Here is a 17,955-nt window from a genome sequence, read left to right as displayed (position 1 = left end):
GCATTGCATTCGTCGGGTTTCGATTGGGAGAACTTGCATAACAGCTTGGGAAACGTGACCCTCGGAGGCTCTAGAAGAGCGTTTTTCACCCCCAGTGGGGGAAGGGTGGTACGAACAACGCAACCCCCAGGCGTCTCCGTTGCACACTGGTGTTCTGATCTCCCTGGCTCGAATGGCTTACTCGTGTGCATGTCTTAGCCCACGAGCAGTTTTATGTTACTCACAAGGTTATGGTTTCCCAACTCCTTTCAAAATGTGTTCAAGATCCCCGTTATTGGTTTAGTTTGCCTGTAGCAAGTAACTCCTCAGTTTATGTTACGACTGGCTTCCGTGGTTGCTGCCTTGTAAACTATGTACCAAGTGTTCAGCATTCTTGTTGTGGTAGTGGATCAGCACCATCTACTCTGCCAAATCACCCCTTTTGGGTTACACGCCAGCGAACCCAGTGTTTAACCTCGCCTCAGGTGACTGAGAACACGTACTTGGGCTTACCACCTGTTATCTGTCAGTCACTGTTATTTTAGGACGAATGCCTCGATGCTAGGAAGGGGTTGTAGATTATCAGATTCGCTTTCAAATTGCCACTCTTGCTGGAGCATTCGTAGTGATGGAGAAATTGGCTGGATGCCTAAGCATATCAAATAATGGTGAGTGGTTGCTGTGTGGTACTGCAGACCGTTCGTGGAAAACTGTTTTTTTTCACGACAGATAATCACCCAGAGAAGACACGTCGCATAAAGTGCATGCGGAAACCACTACTCTGGGGCAGGTGCATGTACATTTATTTTGTAGTGCTGCAACACCCATAAGGACGGGAAACACGCCACACCTACCCAAGGGGCTCTGGTCCGACATGGCTGCGGCTCGGTTGGGCTCTCAGAGAGAGCTGTGAGGTGACGAGCACTGCCGGAGCCCCACGCGCCCTGCTTTGTGTTATGGTCCTATGCTCTGTTTGTGTACGGTTAGGTTGCATAGAGGGATTTTGTACCCTTAATGTTACGTGAAACGCGCAATAATGATGCAGTGCACCAGCTGTTAGTGTGCAAAGATGGTATCGAAGGACACATACAGGAGCAGCGGTTTAAACGAGTGCTACACTAACGAAGTGAAAAAAAAACAAAGAGCACACAAGAAAGCGACAAACACAAGCAGTTTGGAAGGGAAACAAAACGGGAAATGGAAACAGCTGTTTAAAAATTAAAATCTGACAAATGCAAAAAAAACAAGTTAGGACTATTGGCTTTGTCAATCGTTGTTAGTTGCATAAGATAAATTAGCAGTAACTGTGGCTTGTATATAATATTGAAAAAGCATCCACTTGAAGCCCTAGTGACACCACGACAATGTTACTGCTCCTGAGTTTCAAAAAGAGGCACAAGAATCCAGAGCAGATATGGCGAGTAAGTTGGCTGAAGAGGTGGGGGTGGCAAATGGTGTTCACGGGCGCTTTGATGTCCTCAGTGGCCGCGCGGCTCACTGAAAACATCAAAGCGCCCGCGAAATGTAAGTGATCGCAATCGCGATCACACTTCAAAGCGCGGCTGTGTGAACGCCGAAAGTGAAAGACGAGTGCTTTCAGGCTGCCAAATGGTGCGCGCGCCCGGCACACATGCACAGTAGTTGGCGGCCTGAAAGCACTCGTTTGCACTTCCAAAAGTGCTTACTATAAGTCTCGCCAGAACAGCGCTAAAGCGCTGTCTCAGGCGAGACCTAACAATGCCGGGGACAATAGATGACCCTGATCCACCCATCGCACTCTTTCAGAGAAAAGTCAGCATGACTAACTTTGCAAGTGACTGATATGTAACTGTCCCCGTCCCAGCCCCAACGACTGACCATGACGCACCCCACAGGGTTTAAAGACAAGCCAGCATTGGCTGACTTTGCCCACGTCTGATATTTGACTGACCTTTCTCCAGTGGTACCGACCAGAATCTCCCAGCCCGAGCTTAAAGAGACTGCCTTTCAGAGACACTGGATGTCAGGAAACATCCCGCTCTTCCCGGGGTCCAGCCAGAGAGCGCTGTGACCGCAGCTGATTGTTCTCTCTGCCTCTCTCATCCTACCAGCTGTGGAAAGTTGGCAGAGGCTCATGCCTGGCGACGCCGTCCGACTCGGGTACCTCAGCAGCGTCAGGACGGGACACCCTCGCACCTGTCTGAGACCGTCAGCTGTCAACGGGGCCAGCGGGGCCCGGAAGTACCCTCCTTTGACGTACGTGCAGCGCCCGGCGACGGCCCCGGCAGCGCCCGAGAATGAGGCCCGCGGGGAGAGGCGGCAGGGCGCAGCCCCCCTCCATCCCCGAGATGGAGAAGTTCATGGAGAAGTGCTCCGCGCCCCTCCGGCACGTGGACCAAGTGTGGCCAGGACTGTATCTGGGAGACGCGTGAGTGCCTCAGAATTGGGCTGATTGGGGTCTCAAGTGAAGTGTACAAATATAAGCCCACTGTTTATTGAGCGAGTTGTGTTAGTTAGGGTTTCTCGGAACCATGGAGAGAAAGTGACTTAACCAGGATCACACCATATACTTGTCACGTGAGTTAGTGCAGAATTGACTTTGTTTGCACTCGGGTGTCAGGGGACCCGAACCCGGGGAAAGAGGGATGGGGCTGGGAATAACGATGGACCCCGGAGGGTCTTTGTGGAACTGTGAGATGTTTCTTCGTAAGTGACATTTTAGCTGCCCCTCCCCAAAATTATTCAGAGGAAGGGGGAGGCACCATTGTTTGTTACTTTGTGGTCTGGAGCCACTCCATCACCCCTCTCTCATCTTTAGTTTCAGTAGTACTTATAATGCAGTTAGCAAACACAGAAACAACAAATAAGCAGGCTTACTCAGCAGAATTCCCCCGTGCGCCTCTCATCTATAGAAAAAGATACATACACCCTAATAATCTGCACCGCCAGTGAACCCCCTTCCTATAGCCATTATCAAGACTCTCTCTGGGCCGCACAGTGCCATCCTTTCAGTGTAAATGTTTCCAAGTAAATCTAGATGATAAAGCATCATTGAAGAGGTAGGAGTAAATGTTACCAAGGCTGCAATCTGTGTGATGTGATACTCCGGATGCAGCACCCGGTTAATGTTGCAGGGTAGTGATGTGTTATATAGGTGAATGAAGTAAGGATTTCTATGGCAGGAAGCAGAGGCTGTGATGTGTTACATAAAACAAGGGAAATATCCATCAATACATTCCCTGCAGGACTCCAGAGTGACTTTGTACCAAAGCAGCCAATGGCTCCCAAGCCAAGCATGGTACGCACCAATTCAAGTCTTAGGAGTCTCTAGGTTACAACAATGAAAATAATAAAAGACAAACTAGCAATAAAAGCAAAGTCAGTTTCTTTAGCACAAAAACATAAACAAGTCTGTACTCACTTTTTGAACCTTCATCTGCAGTCTGCTCAGTTGGATTTCAGCATTTCATCGCACCCATCATGCCCCTGACCGGCTCCTCCTTCCGCTCCAGTCCTCCATTCTTCCTATCATCTCTCCCTGCCTCTGCCGTGCCACTTTCTCCACATCCAATCTCTCTCCATCCAATCCCTTGCTTCTCGGCTATATCACCCCAGCCACTCCCTCAACCCTCCAGCCTCTGCTCCTTCCACCCTCTCCTCACCCAGTCCTTCATCCCTCTACAGTCTCTTACATCCTTCACTGCCCACTCCCTCAAACATATGCCCCTCCACACTCATTCCCCCCACTCTTTCCCCCATTCATGCTCACCTATGACTCTCTCCGCCATTCCTTTCTCACCATCGCACTCCTACCCCAGCAAGCCTCACCTTCATGGTACTGTGGTACCATACAAGTTTCACCTAGTGAAGCTAGCGCTATGCCACGGTGCGGCTCCAGTGGGAGTACCGCGTTACCTCATGGGAGGGCCACAGTGGGCCTGTGGGAGTACCACAGTACCTGCGGCACCAATTATTATTTTTATGACCCCAGGATTTGAGGATGTTTTACCCTGGAGACCCCTACCCCAGAAGTGCCTAGGGGTCAGGGTTTAGGTTTTATTTTCAACTTCAGGGCATGGGGACCAAGTGCCTGAGTCCTGTATTGATGACTGCAACATTTCTGTATAAGATGTGCCCAGCCAATCAGATTGCTCTGTTCCGCAGGACTGGTACTGGTCCTGCTGGATTGATACTGGTCCCACTGCACTAGTGCTAGTCCCGCTAGGCCGATATAATTGACGGGGAAAAGAGCTACCTCTAACAATTAGGTCACTGTATGTTTTTTCATTTATGGTACCACAGGAGTCTTGAGGGACTCCAAAGGGACCAACTATGCAGAGGTACCTATTTTTTAACCCTTTCAAGCCCACCCGAAAACCGCTTTATTCACAAATATCTCGAAAACATATAAACGGATATATACCAAATTAGGAAAAGCACATTTTCTGAGCAAAATTCTAACTTTATGCCAAATTTGGTGTAATCCCATTTAGTCATTTTTTATGCATCGCTTTCCAAAATTTTCTTTGGATATTAACACTGGAAAATTACATTTTGGGACCCTAGCCTTTTTCTCGGGCCCTGCTTGATGGATCACTCCACAAATTTCGAGGAAGCAGTTCAGGTGGATAACATTTTTGGGGACTTTTTTGTGAAGATACGCCATATGGCGCCAAAGTAATTAGTGAACCAAAATCTCTCTCTGTTTGGAAATTCAAACCTAACAGTAAACACACAGTGGCAACTGTGTGTGTGTGTGTGTGTGTGCGTTAGGAATGGTACATCTTTACATACTTATACATACTTACTTGGACAATACAGTGGCAGTCGATATTCTAGATTCAATATTTTTTGTATTTTGTAATAAAAACTTGGTACTCTGAAAAACAACCATAAAGAAAGCTTTTCTGGTGTCTGTGAGGACGTGGTGTGTTTCCAAGGGTGTATGATACATGGATCATTCTATCTGGGACGAGCTTAGTGTGATTATATGCTGATGACCTCATTACAAGTTGCTGAACTGGTATTCTCCAGGCAATATATTTTCTTGTGTCTCCAGGCTGGGAATTATCAGGTCTTCAAACTAAGGACACAATAAATTCAGGACTGGAGACACCAGACCTAGAGATTTGTGAGGAGCTGTGGGCAGCTGCTTCGTCTGGCCCCTGCCCATCCTCATATTGTAGTGTGGCGGGAAAAGAGGAATCTCCCTCCAGTTGAAGTATAAGTTATTCTTGACTCTAAAGAAAATAACTTACAATTCTCATTAATTCGCAGGGACATACCCCACAGAATCTTTCATTCCAGCATCGGTATCTCCCTGCGGAGTTAAAGGGGAACTCGTAATGAGAGTCTGAGGGAGGTTGGAGTAGTACAGATTCTGTGGTTGCTGGTAGGGAGGTGTGATTTCCTGTTGGGGGGAGATAAAGGATAAGTGTCTCAGAGGTGTGACGTCACAGAAGGAGGGCAGAGTGCACATGGTAGTTTGGAGGTGAGATGTGTTACGGGGGAGGATGGAGTGCAGGCATCTGTGGATGATGATAGAGGTTCCGAAGTGGTACTGAGGATGAAAGAGAGATGGCCTCCCACTTGTCCTCTGTGGTGTTGTCTAGTATGGTATGATTGACCTATTCCTCTTAATATTGTCAGTGTCATAGCAAACAACCTGGATGTGCTGAAAGAGATGGGCATCACCCATGTGCTGAACGCAGCCCACTGTTCCTGGGATTGCAAGGGAGAGCAGGTGGTGTATGGCCAAGGAATCCATTACTATGGCATCACTGCAGAAGACTGCCCCGACTTCAACCTCAGCGTGTACTTCCGCACGGCAGCCGAGTTCATCCATTCTGCCCTGAGCGACCCGTGTGGTGAGTATACATGTTCAGCTCAAAGCAGGTGTCATGTATAGGGAGTAATAATAATAATGACTATTTGTAAAGCGCGAACATATCACCCTTAAGGGTTTCAAGGTCCTGGGGGCCATTGGGTAGATTAAGTGAGCTATTGCCCAGAGTCACATGATGCTGAGCTGCTGCCGGTGACAGAACCACAACTCCCACGCACAAGACTCAGCCGGTCTGGCTGCTGCGCAACACCTCGCCCTCAAGTTTGCCACACCTCCCAACTGCTGCAAATGTCTAGTAGGTCACCGACCTCCAAAAAAGGCTTTCTTTTGTAGACTAACTTCTGTTCAGCTTGTCAAGATGTGCCATTGTTACTATGAAATGGTATGTTTCCATGTCAGGTAAATGTGTCAAATTCAATGAGGGCTGGTGAATATTTTTGGTGTTTGTTGGTTGAGTCAGGAAGCCTGCACATAAGTGCTAACACATCTTTGAAGATGATAGAACAGGCTCATTGCCCCTCTGAAGTATGTGTATAGATTGCAGTTGGTGGGGGTGAGTGATGTTGGGTATCATAATAGCCACATTTTATATTTGGACTGTGTTGGAAGTAGATTAAAAGTCCTGTTGTGACGTGTTAAGCTGTATAAACAGTGCATGATCCTGGTGAAGAATGCCCTGTGACCACAGGGATATCCAACAATATGGCATATATAGCTGTGCTGGATATGTGTGTAATGATCTATCTAAAATGCAATGGTGGCTCCTCCATAGGGGTGCCAGTGCATTGACCCACCACCTTGCTCTGTTCTAGCTGCTTCAGCTTTTACAACTTTTACTTGAAAACAATCAATGTCACATGTCATTTCTTTTCATGTAACATGTGTAATGTCAGGTTCGCGGCAGAAGATGAGTTTCCTGGTTGTACTGCACATGTGTCAGACAGGGCCTGTTACAGCCCAGCCTCACACAGTCACAATACATATCTGACATGATGCACTAGTGTCAAGCAGTGCAGCATGTCAGATATTGGAGCTTCAGGGCTTGTTTATCATGAGCTCTTTCGCCCTGTCAGAATTCGTAATAGAGAAAAAGGGTCGACTTTGAACCCTATCCCTGCTTCTGATAGGCGAAGCGCATGGAACTGGCTCAGGTGTGCTGCCGATGTAAGAGTGGGCAATCGTGACCCATGCATTTAAATCAGGCAAACGCTTATAGAAAATGTCTGCCCCGTGTATGTTTTATTTTCATCAGTCTCCAACTTTGTGTGTGTGTTTGTCTGCATGTTGAGACTGCATGTATGTCTTTGTATGCTTGCTTGAGCCTGTGTGTGTATGTGTGTTTGTATGTGTGAGAGCATGTTTAGAGGTGTCTGCAGTTTGTTGCGTGCTTTATATATGTTTTTGCCTGTTTTGGGTCACAATTCTCAATTCCAACCTCAACTCAAGTAGGTTTTCTATAGTGAAATGTTTGAAAAGCCTTTCATTCTGATGATATGAAAAATGTCTAGCGAGACAATATTTAATTTGTAATTGAAACAGCGTGATTACAAGCACCAGGATGCAATTGTATGTCTCTATAGCCAGAACTGAATGAAGGTGTCATGCAATACACAGGGTCACTTGGCAAGATGTTCACAAACTGTCCCAATCTTAAACAGCGCAGTGAAGCCTTTCTGTACTTTGTTGTGAACACAAACTGCCCATTGAAACCCACTGTCTACTCCCTTTGCTGTTTAAATCTTATTTCTGGCTGTCAAAATCAATCCTTATCACACTCATTGTGGAACATTACGTGCTACAGCCCAAGAGACACTTTAACTTACAGGCCCTGGGTACCACTGGTACAATATACTAGGAACTTATAAGTAAGTTAACTTATGCCAATTGGGTATAAGCCAATTAAACATACACTTTTAAGGGTCAGAGAACCGGCAGTGAGGTCTGGTTTCCAGGCCTCAGTGCACTCTTAGAGTCGAAAAACCAGCAGCATCAGTCGAAAACTTTGGGGTTGAACATGCAAAAAGAGACATTTCCTTATAGAAAAAGTAAGCATGCATTTAGTTGTATTGCAATAGCAGAGGTGTTGCAGTCCAGAAAGGAGGGATGTACCTTGAAGGTGCCTATGTGCACCTTGGTATTTTAAGATGAACAGGCGCAATAGATTAAGAAGATTGAGGCACATTGGCGCTACTATGTTTTTAGCAAACATGATTGGAATATTAATGGGGTTGCAGGATGGATTTCAGTGTATGCAGTATATTAGACGGAGCGCTACAGGCCAGGTATGAAGGATTGATGTGCATTGAGAAAGCCGAGAGTGGTACATAGTTCAAGACTAGTACAAGTGGGGCAGATCAAGAAGAATTTAGGTTCACTGGCAGAGGTGTGTGTGTGTGGGGTCCTCAGTACTGTAATAAAAGGGGTGCAGGTCAGAATTGATAATGCTGCAGCAGAGCTGTATATCAGTTTTATGGTAAAACAGAATCGTTCAGAGGCTGAGAAGCTCTTGCCAAGTTCCATATACTATCAGATAAGGAAACACTCCTAATTATACATTATTTATCAGATTTTTAATGGCCTGCAAAAGACAAGTAAAGCAATTCCCTTTGTTTATTTGACTAAAGATGTTCATGAATAGTTATGGAGACTTTCCTAGTGTTTCCTGAAATGTATGCCCTTCAGGAGATTTACCATGGCACAAGCATAGATTACTTTTCACCAGGATGTGTGCTTCAGGTAACTGGAAGCCTTAGTAGATATTGGCTAAGTGGATTAGTAAAGAAGTATGGTGACTTTCTTCAGCACATATTTCAGGGAAATAGATGGCTCAGTGTATTGACAGATTGAGAGGCTCGGTTAGATTTGAACATCGCTGCTCTGATAGATTTGAACATCATCGCTTCTATCTTTAGCAATTCTGGCACTGCAGATCAGTATCCCTGATCAGTATCCTTGACTCGGATCCCACAAATGTTGAACAGATCGCTGGAATATGTAATCTGCAACCTTTATGTCTTTCAATTGCGCACTATTTTAAGAGTCACACACATGATTCGTTGCTCTGGAAATATGGGTAGCATGACAGGTTGTCTTGCTTTCGCCCCTCAGATAATACAGAATCTTCCACACGGTAGCTCAATCCCACAGGGCAAAGCTGGAGACATAACACAGCACCTTTAAAAAAGGCTTTTATTTTACAAAATGCAGACTCTCTTTCTTCGAATAAGGCTTGGGGTTTTATTTTACACAATGCCCTCTAACAGAAAGTCTTTCCCAGATGACAAACGCACAACATTCAAATACACAAAGAGATATATATGTTTACATGCAACAAATAATACCACACTTGGTGAATGCAACAGTTAAATACATGAGTAATACCATCAATAAGCAAGCAGCAAATAATATGAGATAACACTTAAGAAAATTTAGTATGCTGGACGTCCTGCAAGAGATCAGCAAGATATATACACTGAATACATCAAATGATTACTTTGGATGTGCACCTCAACTCACATACACATCACAAAGAAAACACCTCAAATGATCAAAGCCACTGGCCAAACATCACAATGGCAATAACCAAAACTTAACACTTCAAATGACCATAGCCACTGGAACCACGCATCACAATGGCACTAGTCAAAACTCAATACTTCACCTGGTGCAAACACTGCATCGTAGCCCACTCCTGACCGGGGATTGATTAACAGCCGGGGATAAGAGCCTCAGCAACCAGGGTTCCACGCTCCTAAGTAGATGCGTCCATCCTTGTTCATATTCCAAAATCCCAGTTTCTAAGTCAACAACCCTCAGCTTTATATTCTCAAAAACACACTAGAAGGTTCGAGAGAAACCTCCCCCGTGCCAGAGGAATCTTACCAGAACTGGCCAGCTTCCAAGCAAGCATTCCTTGGCTAGAAGGAGTTCCCACGTTCCCTTCTCCAATCTTGCGTGTTCCAGCCTTTATCTTGACGAAGCTCACAAAGCCTTCTGGGTACATTAAACAATCTCTCACAAAACAATCCTTGAACGGGATTAACCCAAACAACTTGCAAGCCCTGCTGTGCACACAGAAAAGTTCAAGCAAGGCAGAGTCAGAAAACAGGATGACATGAGGCCATGTCAAAGCCAATAGTAAGAACTTCATAACACTTATCAATGTACAACACAATGCACATTTGTGCACAACTGCTTATAGATTCACATACTTCATCTCTCAATGTCCTATAGCATCACATACTTCATAGCTCAATGTACAACACCGAGCACATTTGTGCATCACTGCACTTCGAGACCAAAAAGTACACTCCACACCTACCTCTCTCTCCCTCACATGCTTTCAAATGCACATCCCACGCCCTCTGTTCTTGGCAAGGCTGTTCTACTCCGTGACAGCTCCCACTGAAAGACCGCAAGATTACAAGAAATAAACCTGTAAGAGACGCAAGGCATATGCAGGACGTTGTACATTCAGGCTAGGGTAAAATAACACACCAAAGTCAGTTAAAATAATGGTAGTCAAAGGTCATCACAGGGTGTCAGACCACAAGAGTGCCTCTAGCACTACACAGGTCCTGCGATATTAATGTTTTAGCAAGACCCCTTTCAGAACAACATATAAACCCTGTCCATTAAGTTGAATCTTTTAGCCCAATTAATAATAAAACATTTGTGGGGAGAAGAGCTCTCACCTAAATTCCCTATAAATGATCTAGCCTGCTGCAGTCACTCAACGCAACATATCACAGTGTTTACACCTCACCTGTTTCAAAGGTTACCAGCCGCCACTGCAAAAATGTACTGTTGGGCATTATGTATGTGGTGTGTGATTACAGATATCTGCTGTTGTAAGCACAATAATACCCAATTATATGCCTTTATATAAGTGGCCTGGAGAAGCTGCCCAGCTAAATACTGCTCTGGCAGTAGCAGCTGCTACTGAATGGGGTGCGGACAGGGGTGGCGGTTTGGGGGAGCGGTGGAATGAAAAAAATAAAAAAGGACTTACCTTTAATGGCCGGCTGCCATCTCCCCGCTGTCGTCTTCATCTTCTTTCTTCCTGCAGTCCAGGCTGGCAGCAGGAAGCATTTAGACACACAGACTCCCCAGAGCCAATCACAACTTTGCAATGCAGCGTTGTGATTGGTCTGAGCACCGTGGTTCGGTGATCAGAAGGGGATAGGGAGCCTGTGCATGTTCCTCACCAGGCTGTGTAATGCATTCTGGTGGGGAGCAGGCAAAGTGGCACATGAACTGTTTGGCAGGCCGAAAAGGGCCGGCCAAACGGTTCATACACACATAGGGAGTTCAAACCACTCCTCCCATGCTCTGGCCAGCCCCGCCTGCCCCGCCACTGACTGGAAAAATAAAATTATAATAACTATATGTTATTATCATTTTATTTTTCCTTTTGAGCCGTGGGCCGACGCTCTTCCGCCTTAGAGGAGGAGCTTCTACTGCTCTGGGCCTTGCCAACTTGCTCGATGTCGCTGGGCCCTGAATTACTGGGTCTGCAAATTCCGGTCCCAGTTATTCCAGGCCCCAAACACAAAATCTGGTATTTTCAGGCCTGGAAAAATCAGACCCAGACCCATGTTCAGTGCTGTGGATGCTGGAGACAGCAGGTTTGTCCACTCCACTCCTGCTCTGCTCCTGCATTAAGGGAAAAGCTGCAAATGCTCCCCCAGCTCTCTCCTGACCTGCTGTACCATCCCCTGCCACTGGTCACCAGCACCTTGGCCTTAACAAAGCCCCCTCATCCTTTTATCGCCTGCTTCATGGAGCTGGAGAATGGATACTGATTTTTGAGGATAGCTTTATGCCCTAGAAGGGGGGAAATAGGCAGATGTGCATGTGGTTTTCCTTAATCTGTGTGTTATTTGCTTGCTCTGGGGATAATAACTTGTGATCCCTATATGTACGTGCAAGGATATCAGCCAGAATCAGAGACTCCAGCCCCCGCCCTCCCTGCACCTAAATCCAGGGGAAATCCTAATGTGGGCCCTAGACACATAAAAAGAGACCCCTTCTGGGAAGAAAACTCTAAAGAACTATGTGTAATATCTGTGCTTTGCTGGGTGTGTGTGGAGTGTACAGTCTAAAGAATACTGTTGAGAGTTTGTGCGTTGCCCATTGTTAGATTGGTTCTGGTAAAAGCAGGAGTAAAGCTGGAGACTAACCAAGCAAGTAAATGAGGGGGGACAAAGAAAGACAATGAGCAGTGCATATCATAGAGAGCCAACAATGAGAAAGCAAGTAGTACTGTTGGAGGCATGCATTTAAAGTGGGGAGCTCTTGGATAACTGGAGAATGACTTGATTGCTTATAAATAGTCTTTAATACTTCTAGTCCTACTCGTCTAGTCCTTACTCATGAGATGACTCTTACCTCAAGACAGGAAACTTCGGCGCAAAGCACTCTTTTGCGATACTTAGAGCCGAGGGGGCGTTACATGGGTGGAATATGGGCGTTCCCATGCAAACACCCATGCCTTTTGATACAAAACCATATTTACAAAGATTTGTAGACATGGTTTTGCGCCAAAAGTTAACTCCCCTTCATAAAGAGGCTAACAGGAGAAATGTGCTTTTCTGACTTTGTATGCGTGCTGCACTGTGCCGCACGCATACAAAGTGGGAAAAGCTTTCCATCGTGTCTAAGCATAGTATTTTGTACAAGAAGGGTACCCTTCCTGTACAAAACCTATGCTAGACTCATGAACACATCCTATCGCTATGGCGCTAAGGCGTGTGCATGGCTGCTGAAATCAGCGCTGGTGCTAGAGAAAGTGGAGGAGAGAGCCATATCTTTGAAGATATGGATCTCTCCTGCTCCCTCCCTGATGCACAACGCAGCGCGGCCTTGCAGGGGGCTGCATTGCGCGACTTTTTTGTGAATCTCCCATTAGGTTTTGTTGTGATAATGATGGTTTGTACATCAGTAACACCAAATGTAGCCAGAATTATTTAGTCAAATGTCTGGTGAAATCCCATAATGCAAATTCAATTCAGTTATCTTCCACTGTCAAAGATTGTGGGTGACTGGTGAAATGTTTTTTTTTATGATTGATTATGTATACTTTGAAGACACAAAATCACCAAGAATGTGTTTTTTTGTTTTATTTCAAACACTTGATTAGATATGTTTTGGTATCTTGTCTACTGAACTTTTTGGCATTTTTAATGTGTTTGAGTTCAGTGATCTGTTGAATTTTATGGATAAATGTATTCTTAATTGTCTAGTAATCATTTTGATAGTTTAATCAGTCTTTAGAAACGTAGCATGATATATAGTTTTTATAAACAGTGAATAAACAAAAATATGAAGGAACAAATGATTATTGTACTGTGAATTGCCTGTCACAAAACCCCATCAGGAATTTCCTATCAAAATATAATGATAGGCATTACCCATCAGAAAACTTACCAAGAGACTAATGATCAGAATATTGGGCCAAAAACTGCCCTTCAGGTTTTAGCACCAGGCATTTCCCTTTGTGCTAGACATTGCACCTTATAGTATCATGCCAAGACAATATTGTGAACGAAATATGTGTAAGACTATGGTACTAGGATTTACACTCCACAACATTTTCTAGATGGTGCCATACTTTAGGAAAGTGTCTCTAAAGGTTGTTGTTCTCAGTAAGTGGAAAGAGTTGCGACAATCTTCCTCGTTCCTTAAAAAGCATTAATGACCTTCTATTCAGTTGATCCTTCCAATTTGGATCTTGAGGGCTTTATTTTCAGTTGAACAAGTCATAAATGTAAGGATATACTCAGAAGAGTTCTTTTCTTTTTGTTTTTTTTAGGATCAAGATATTTAAGACTTTGGGAATGTAGTAGAATAAACATAAACACTTCTCAGCTCTTCTGCTTGATTGTAATATACTCATCAAAGAGACACGATTGATGGTCTTGACTTGCATCGTGCCTTGATACTGTCCCCCATTGTCTCTTAGACGAGGTTTTATTTCTTCTGGATTACTTATGATGTAGGTATTTCCAGCTGCGGCCAGCTCGATAAGCGCGGTGGGGCGGGGTGGGAGGGGGATGAAGTTGACAGACAACGGAATAGGTATGATTAAATAAATAAATAATACCTATTCCGTTGTCTGTCGGCTTCCCCCCCTGCAGTGCCCCGCCCAGCCTCGCCACGCTTACCTGAGCCGCCCGCCGCTGGGTATTTCAGATAGATAGATAGATAGATAGATAGATATTTTTTATTTCACAATTAATTAAAATCATTGCAATCTTGCTTGATTAGGTACAAAATAAAGTGCATAATTTCCAATGTTACAGATAAAATGTGGCAACGATATAAACATCAAGGATTAAGGCAGTTGATAGTGGGTTGAACGTTATGATTCTATAGGTTTATCGGAGGTCAGAATGGCTTTTACAGCGGTCAGAAATTTCATAAATCGTGCCGCCAGGTGTGCTGAGTCACCCTTCGGACATTCTACCATGGCGTCCTTACATGTCAGATATATTTCTACGTCTGGATGCGGACCCATGTACTCCTCCTAAGTCATTAACGCTTTCCTCTCCTTTTCCAGGTAAGGTGCTGGTGCACTGTGTCCTGGGCAGGAGCCGCTCTGCTGCATTGGTACTGGCATACCTGATGATATATCAAGACTTCTCATTGGCAGATGCCATCCAGAAGGTGACCATGTATAGGCCCATCTGCCCGAACCGTGGCTTTTTAAAGCAGTTACAGGACCTTGACTTGGACTTGCGGTTTCGATGGAAATTCTGCAACATCTTCTAAGGAGCAGGAACTCAGAACCCATCCGACATCTCACCACTGGGCTGTGGTCAGTGTGTTGCTGACAGACAGAATGGTCTTTTCTCATGTGATGTTGCTTGGGACTCTGCCATATTAAGGGACTGCACCGAAATGACCCTCCCAAGTGGGAGGCGCCAACAGCACGTGAAGCAAGGGTTCTGAACGTTTTGGAGTCATCGGAGTTTGAGGGTTGCATTGAGGAATACTGTGCACTTTGACTTGATTAATAATTCCTTCTCTCCCCTGCATATATATGTGGCAGAGAATGTACTAGACTGTAGAGAAATGTACATAACAGATTTATAAAAAACACTTTGACGCAATAACAAGATGTGCTGTAACTAACCGAGCAGTGATAAATAAAAGCATATGCCTGAAGTTGCCCTTGGATATATTTTTAATTGGTTTTAAGAGCAACTGTTTCATTTCTAAAATTGTTTACTCTCCATTAAGTTAAGTGTGTAGCTTTAAATGCCATTCTTCTGATGTGGAATATTTCTATTTTCTCAAAATGCTTGATATTAATTAAAGGGAACAAACTAATCATGAATTCAGAGTTTGCACAGTTCCTCTGTCATTCCTTTTCTCTTGTATGTCTGAATTCATAAGCAGTGACTTCTCGGGGCTCCTTGCGGCATGTAATGGGCGCCCGAGCCTCTCGTCCAGTAGCGAATCCTTACCCCGGTGCTTAATTTCTAAAATATATTAGTGCCAGGGCTCTCTTCAGGTGGCCACTGCAGCTTCACCAAACATTGGGGCATATTATCAAGCACGGCGTTAAAATTATCGCTGCTTTAGCGGCAGAAAACTGCCGCTAAAGCGGCGATAATGGGCTTGATAATATGCCGCAGAGAATTCCAATAGAAGCCCATGCTGACTCCAGAACATGGGCTTCTATGGGAATTCTCACAGGCATATTATCAAGCCCATTATCGCCGCTTTAGCAGCAGTTTTCTGCCGCTAAAGCGGCGATAATTTTAACGCCGTTTCTTGATAATATGCCCCATTGTGCCTACCATGCTGCCAATGATAGCAACAGTACTGGGGTGAATGTATAACATTGTTCTACATTATGTCCATCAATTGTTCTTTTTGCCAATGATAGTAACAGCACAACTACTAACCATCACAGTTGTAGGACATTACAACGCATGCCATTACCCCGCATGCCTTTGCTACGCAAATCTTTACCCTGACGTGCTGTCGGGGGTGTGTTGGAAGTTGAAATAGTTGCATTTACTATTCCAATCCAACACCTTCCCTACTGTTGCACACCTTTCGCGTTGCAACAGCATGCAGGGTATTTGACATGCGTTGTAACGCTTGGGGTGTAATGGCTGTTTCCCAACCATCACACCCCTACATGTGTGATAATTTGGACTATTCCAGGCCCCCAAAACTAGAAGAATAGCTTGGGCGGCAGGTAAAAGTCATTTTTTTAAATGTATATTGAATTGAGAATTGACTTTTGTTGTTAGCATCTCGAGTCAGACAGCACCATCTTGTGGCAGACTGTCACAAGAGCCAGTGTTGATAATTAAGTGCGGGGGGGGCTAAACACTCAAATTAAGCATTGCAAGCTTACCCTATGTTTTACATTTAAAGAATGTACATATATATTTACATAGTGTGTGCACTGTCAATGAATCATCCCATCTCTTTTAAGTTATCATGTACCACCTTGGCCAGGGGCTTCTCCTAATGAAGAGTAACCAATGACCCCTCTTAAACAATAACGATCCAACCTTTCAATGGGATCAACAACCGTTTTATACCCTTCAATGTACATTAGTCAGCGATCAACATGTGCCTCATCGTCCTGGCTGGACATTCCCAACATTACTGCAACTGAAACAGATACGCTGTACTGTACCTAGACTCAATCGTACACCTCTCGATGGAACCAGGATTTGACTGCCTGTACGCAGCTACCAGGTGAGTCAAGAAGTATGGAAGAGCAACTTTCTGTAGCAGTCAGGCCCACATTTACTATCGTTTTCCGTCGTGGTTGCATCACTTTTATGACGCAGCCCTGATGCAAAATCCTTTTTGGCATTTACTAATCCACGCAAAGCCACTTTGTGTGGCTTTGCTTGGTGAAGTAAATACAAAGTAATGCAAGCAGCGCATAGCACTACCTTGCATTACTTTGCATGTGGGAGGCATTCCATGGGTGGAGGATTGGTGTTCCCATGCTTCTGCCCAAAGATTTTGATGCAATCCCGGATTTACTAAGGTGAGTAGATCTGAAATTGCGCCAAAAATGTATGCCTCCTCGAAGCAGGCATAACCTCCCTTTCTGTGCATGAGTTCTGCAGCACACATAGAACGAGGAAACTGTGTCTAAGGATTGTCTTTTTGAAGAAAGGTATCCCTTCCTGCACAAAAACAATTCTGCTTGTGACGCAGACACCCCTGCAAAATGATGTAAGGATGCATGCGTTGACGCTAGGCAGCACACAGTCCGCTAGCGCTAGGAGTGGGAATGCACCTAATCTTAGTAAATATGGCACATTTCTGCTTATCTTTTCACACAACGCAATGCAGCAAATTTGCTGGCTCCTGTGTGTTGCATGAAATGTTATTAAATATTTACGATGACAAAGCATAGAATTATTCTGGCCATTTCTCCTAAGATCGCAAACAGAGCTGGAGGTTTAAGCCATTGAGGTGCAGTCACAGGGCTCAATATTTGCTCAGAGAGAGAGTGGTGCTTAATTTAAACTTACAGGGATGTGGGGGAATAACCAGCAAATGCCTGTATAGTGATAATGGAGAAGTGCAGAAATAGAGGTGGGTTCACAGACAATCAAGATGTCTTTTGACTCTCGGTCCAAGAGCTAACAGTACTCCTTTTCTTGCTAAATAGGGGGCATATTTACAAGGGGATATCGCCACCAGAACGCCACTTTTAGTGACGTTCTGGTGGCGATATCCCCATCTTCTTTACATAGCAACATTAAGCCACTTAACATGGTTTAACGCCGCCTTGTAAATAAGGCCCCTTTTCAAGCTTCATTTAGCGTGAGCAGGGTGTGCAATGGGTGTTCTGCCTCAACACCCATTTATTTTTGACATTGCCCCATATTTGCAAGTATGGGGCAGCACCAAAAACTAAGACCAGGTAATACCTGGGCTTATGATGGCGATACGAGAAGTTATTAATTTCTCCACGTATTTTGCTCATTCTATGTGGGCTACATTCTGCAGCACACATAGAAACAGCAAATCTGTTTTCAAGATTGTTTATGTGCAGGAAGGTGTCCCTTCCTGCACATAAATAATTACCCCTGCAGCGCAGGAACCCATGCAACATGACCCAAGGGTGCCTGCGCTGTCGCTAGGGGAAATGCAGTGGTCGA

At 44.8% G+C, this 17,955-nt stretch overlaps 1 protein-coding gene across 1 annotated transcript; it reads left to right on the top strand.

Annotated features, from left to right (window-relative positions):
- Positions 1-2,127: 2,127 nt before the first annotated feature.
- On the top strand, positions 2,128-15,141 carry LOC146867989 (dual specificity protein phosphatase 26-like). Its single transcript, XM_085608744.1, has 3 exons — positions 2,128-2,386; positions 5,608-5,825; positions 14,364-15,141. The coding sequence occupies exons 1-3, from the start codon at positions 2,256-2,258 to the stop codon at positions 14,573-14,575; spliced, it is 561 nt and encodes a 186-aa protein (XP_085464870.1). The 5' UTR covers positions 2,128-2,255; the 3' UTR covers positions 14,576-15,141.
- The last annotated feature ends 2,814 nt before the right edge of the window (positions 15,142-17,955 follow it).

The sequence above is a fragment of the Triturus cristatus genome, chromosome 1_2 (assembly GCF_964204655.1).
Source record: "Triturus cristatus chromosome 1_2, aTriCri1.1, whole genome shotgun sequence".
Classification (NCBI taxonomy): domain Eukaryota; kingdom Metazoa; phylum Chordata; class Amphibia; order Caudata; family Salamandridae; genus Triturus; species Triturus cristatus.
Note: the sequence above shows the minus strand (reverse complement) of the source record. Positions and strands in the feature narration are given on the sequence as shown.

Excerpts from the sequence above, each read along its gene's own strand:
- LOC146867989 (XM_085608744.1), top strand. The coding sequence starts at position 2,256 with ATGAGGCCCGCGGGGAGAGGCGGCAGGGCGCAGCCCCCCTCCATCCCC. Across the intron at positions 2,387-5,607 it reads GGACTGTATCTGGGAGACGC|TGTCATAGCAAACAACCTGG; the intron begins GTGAGTGCCTCA and ends TAATATTGTCAG. Across the intron at positions 5,826-14,363 it reads TGCCCTGAGCGACCCGTGTG|GTAAGGTGCTGGTGCACTGT; the intron begins GTGAGTATACAT and ends CTCCTTTTCCAG.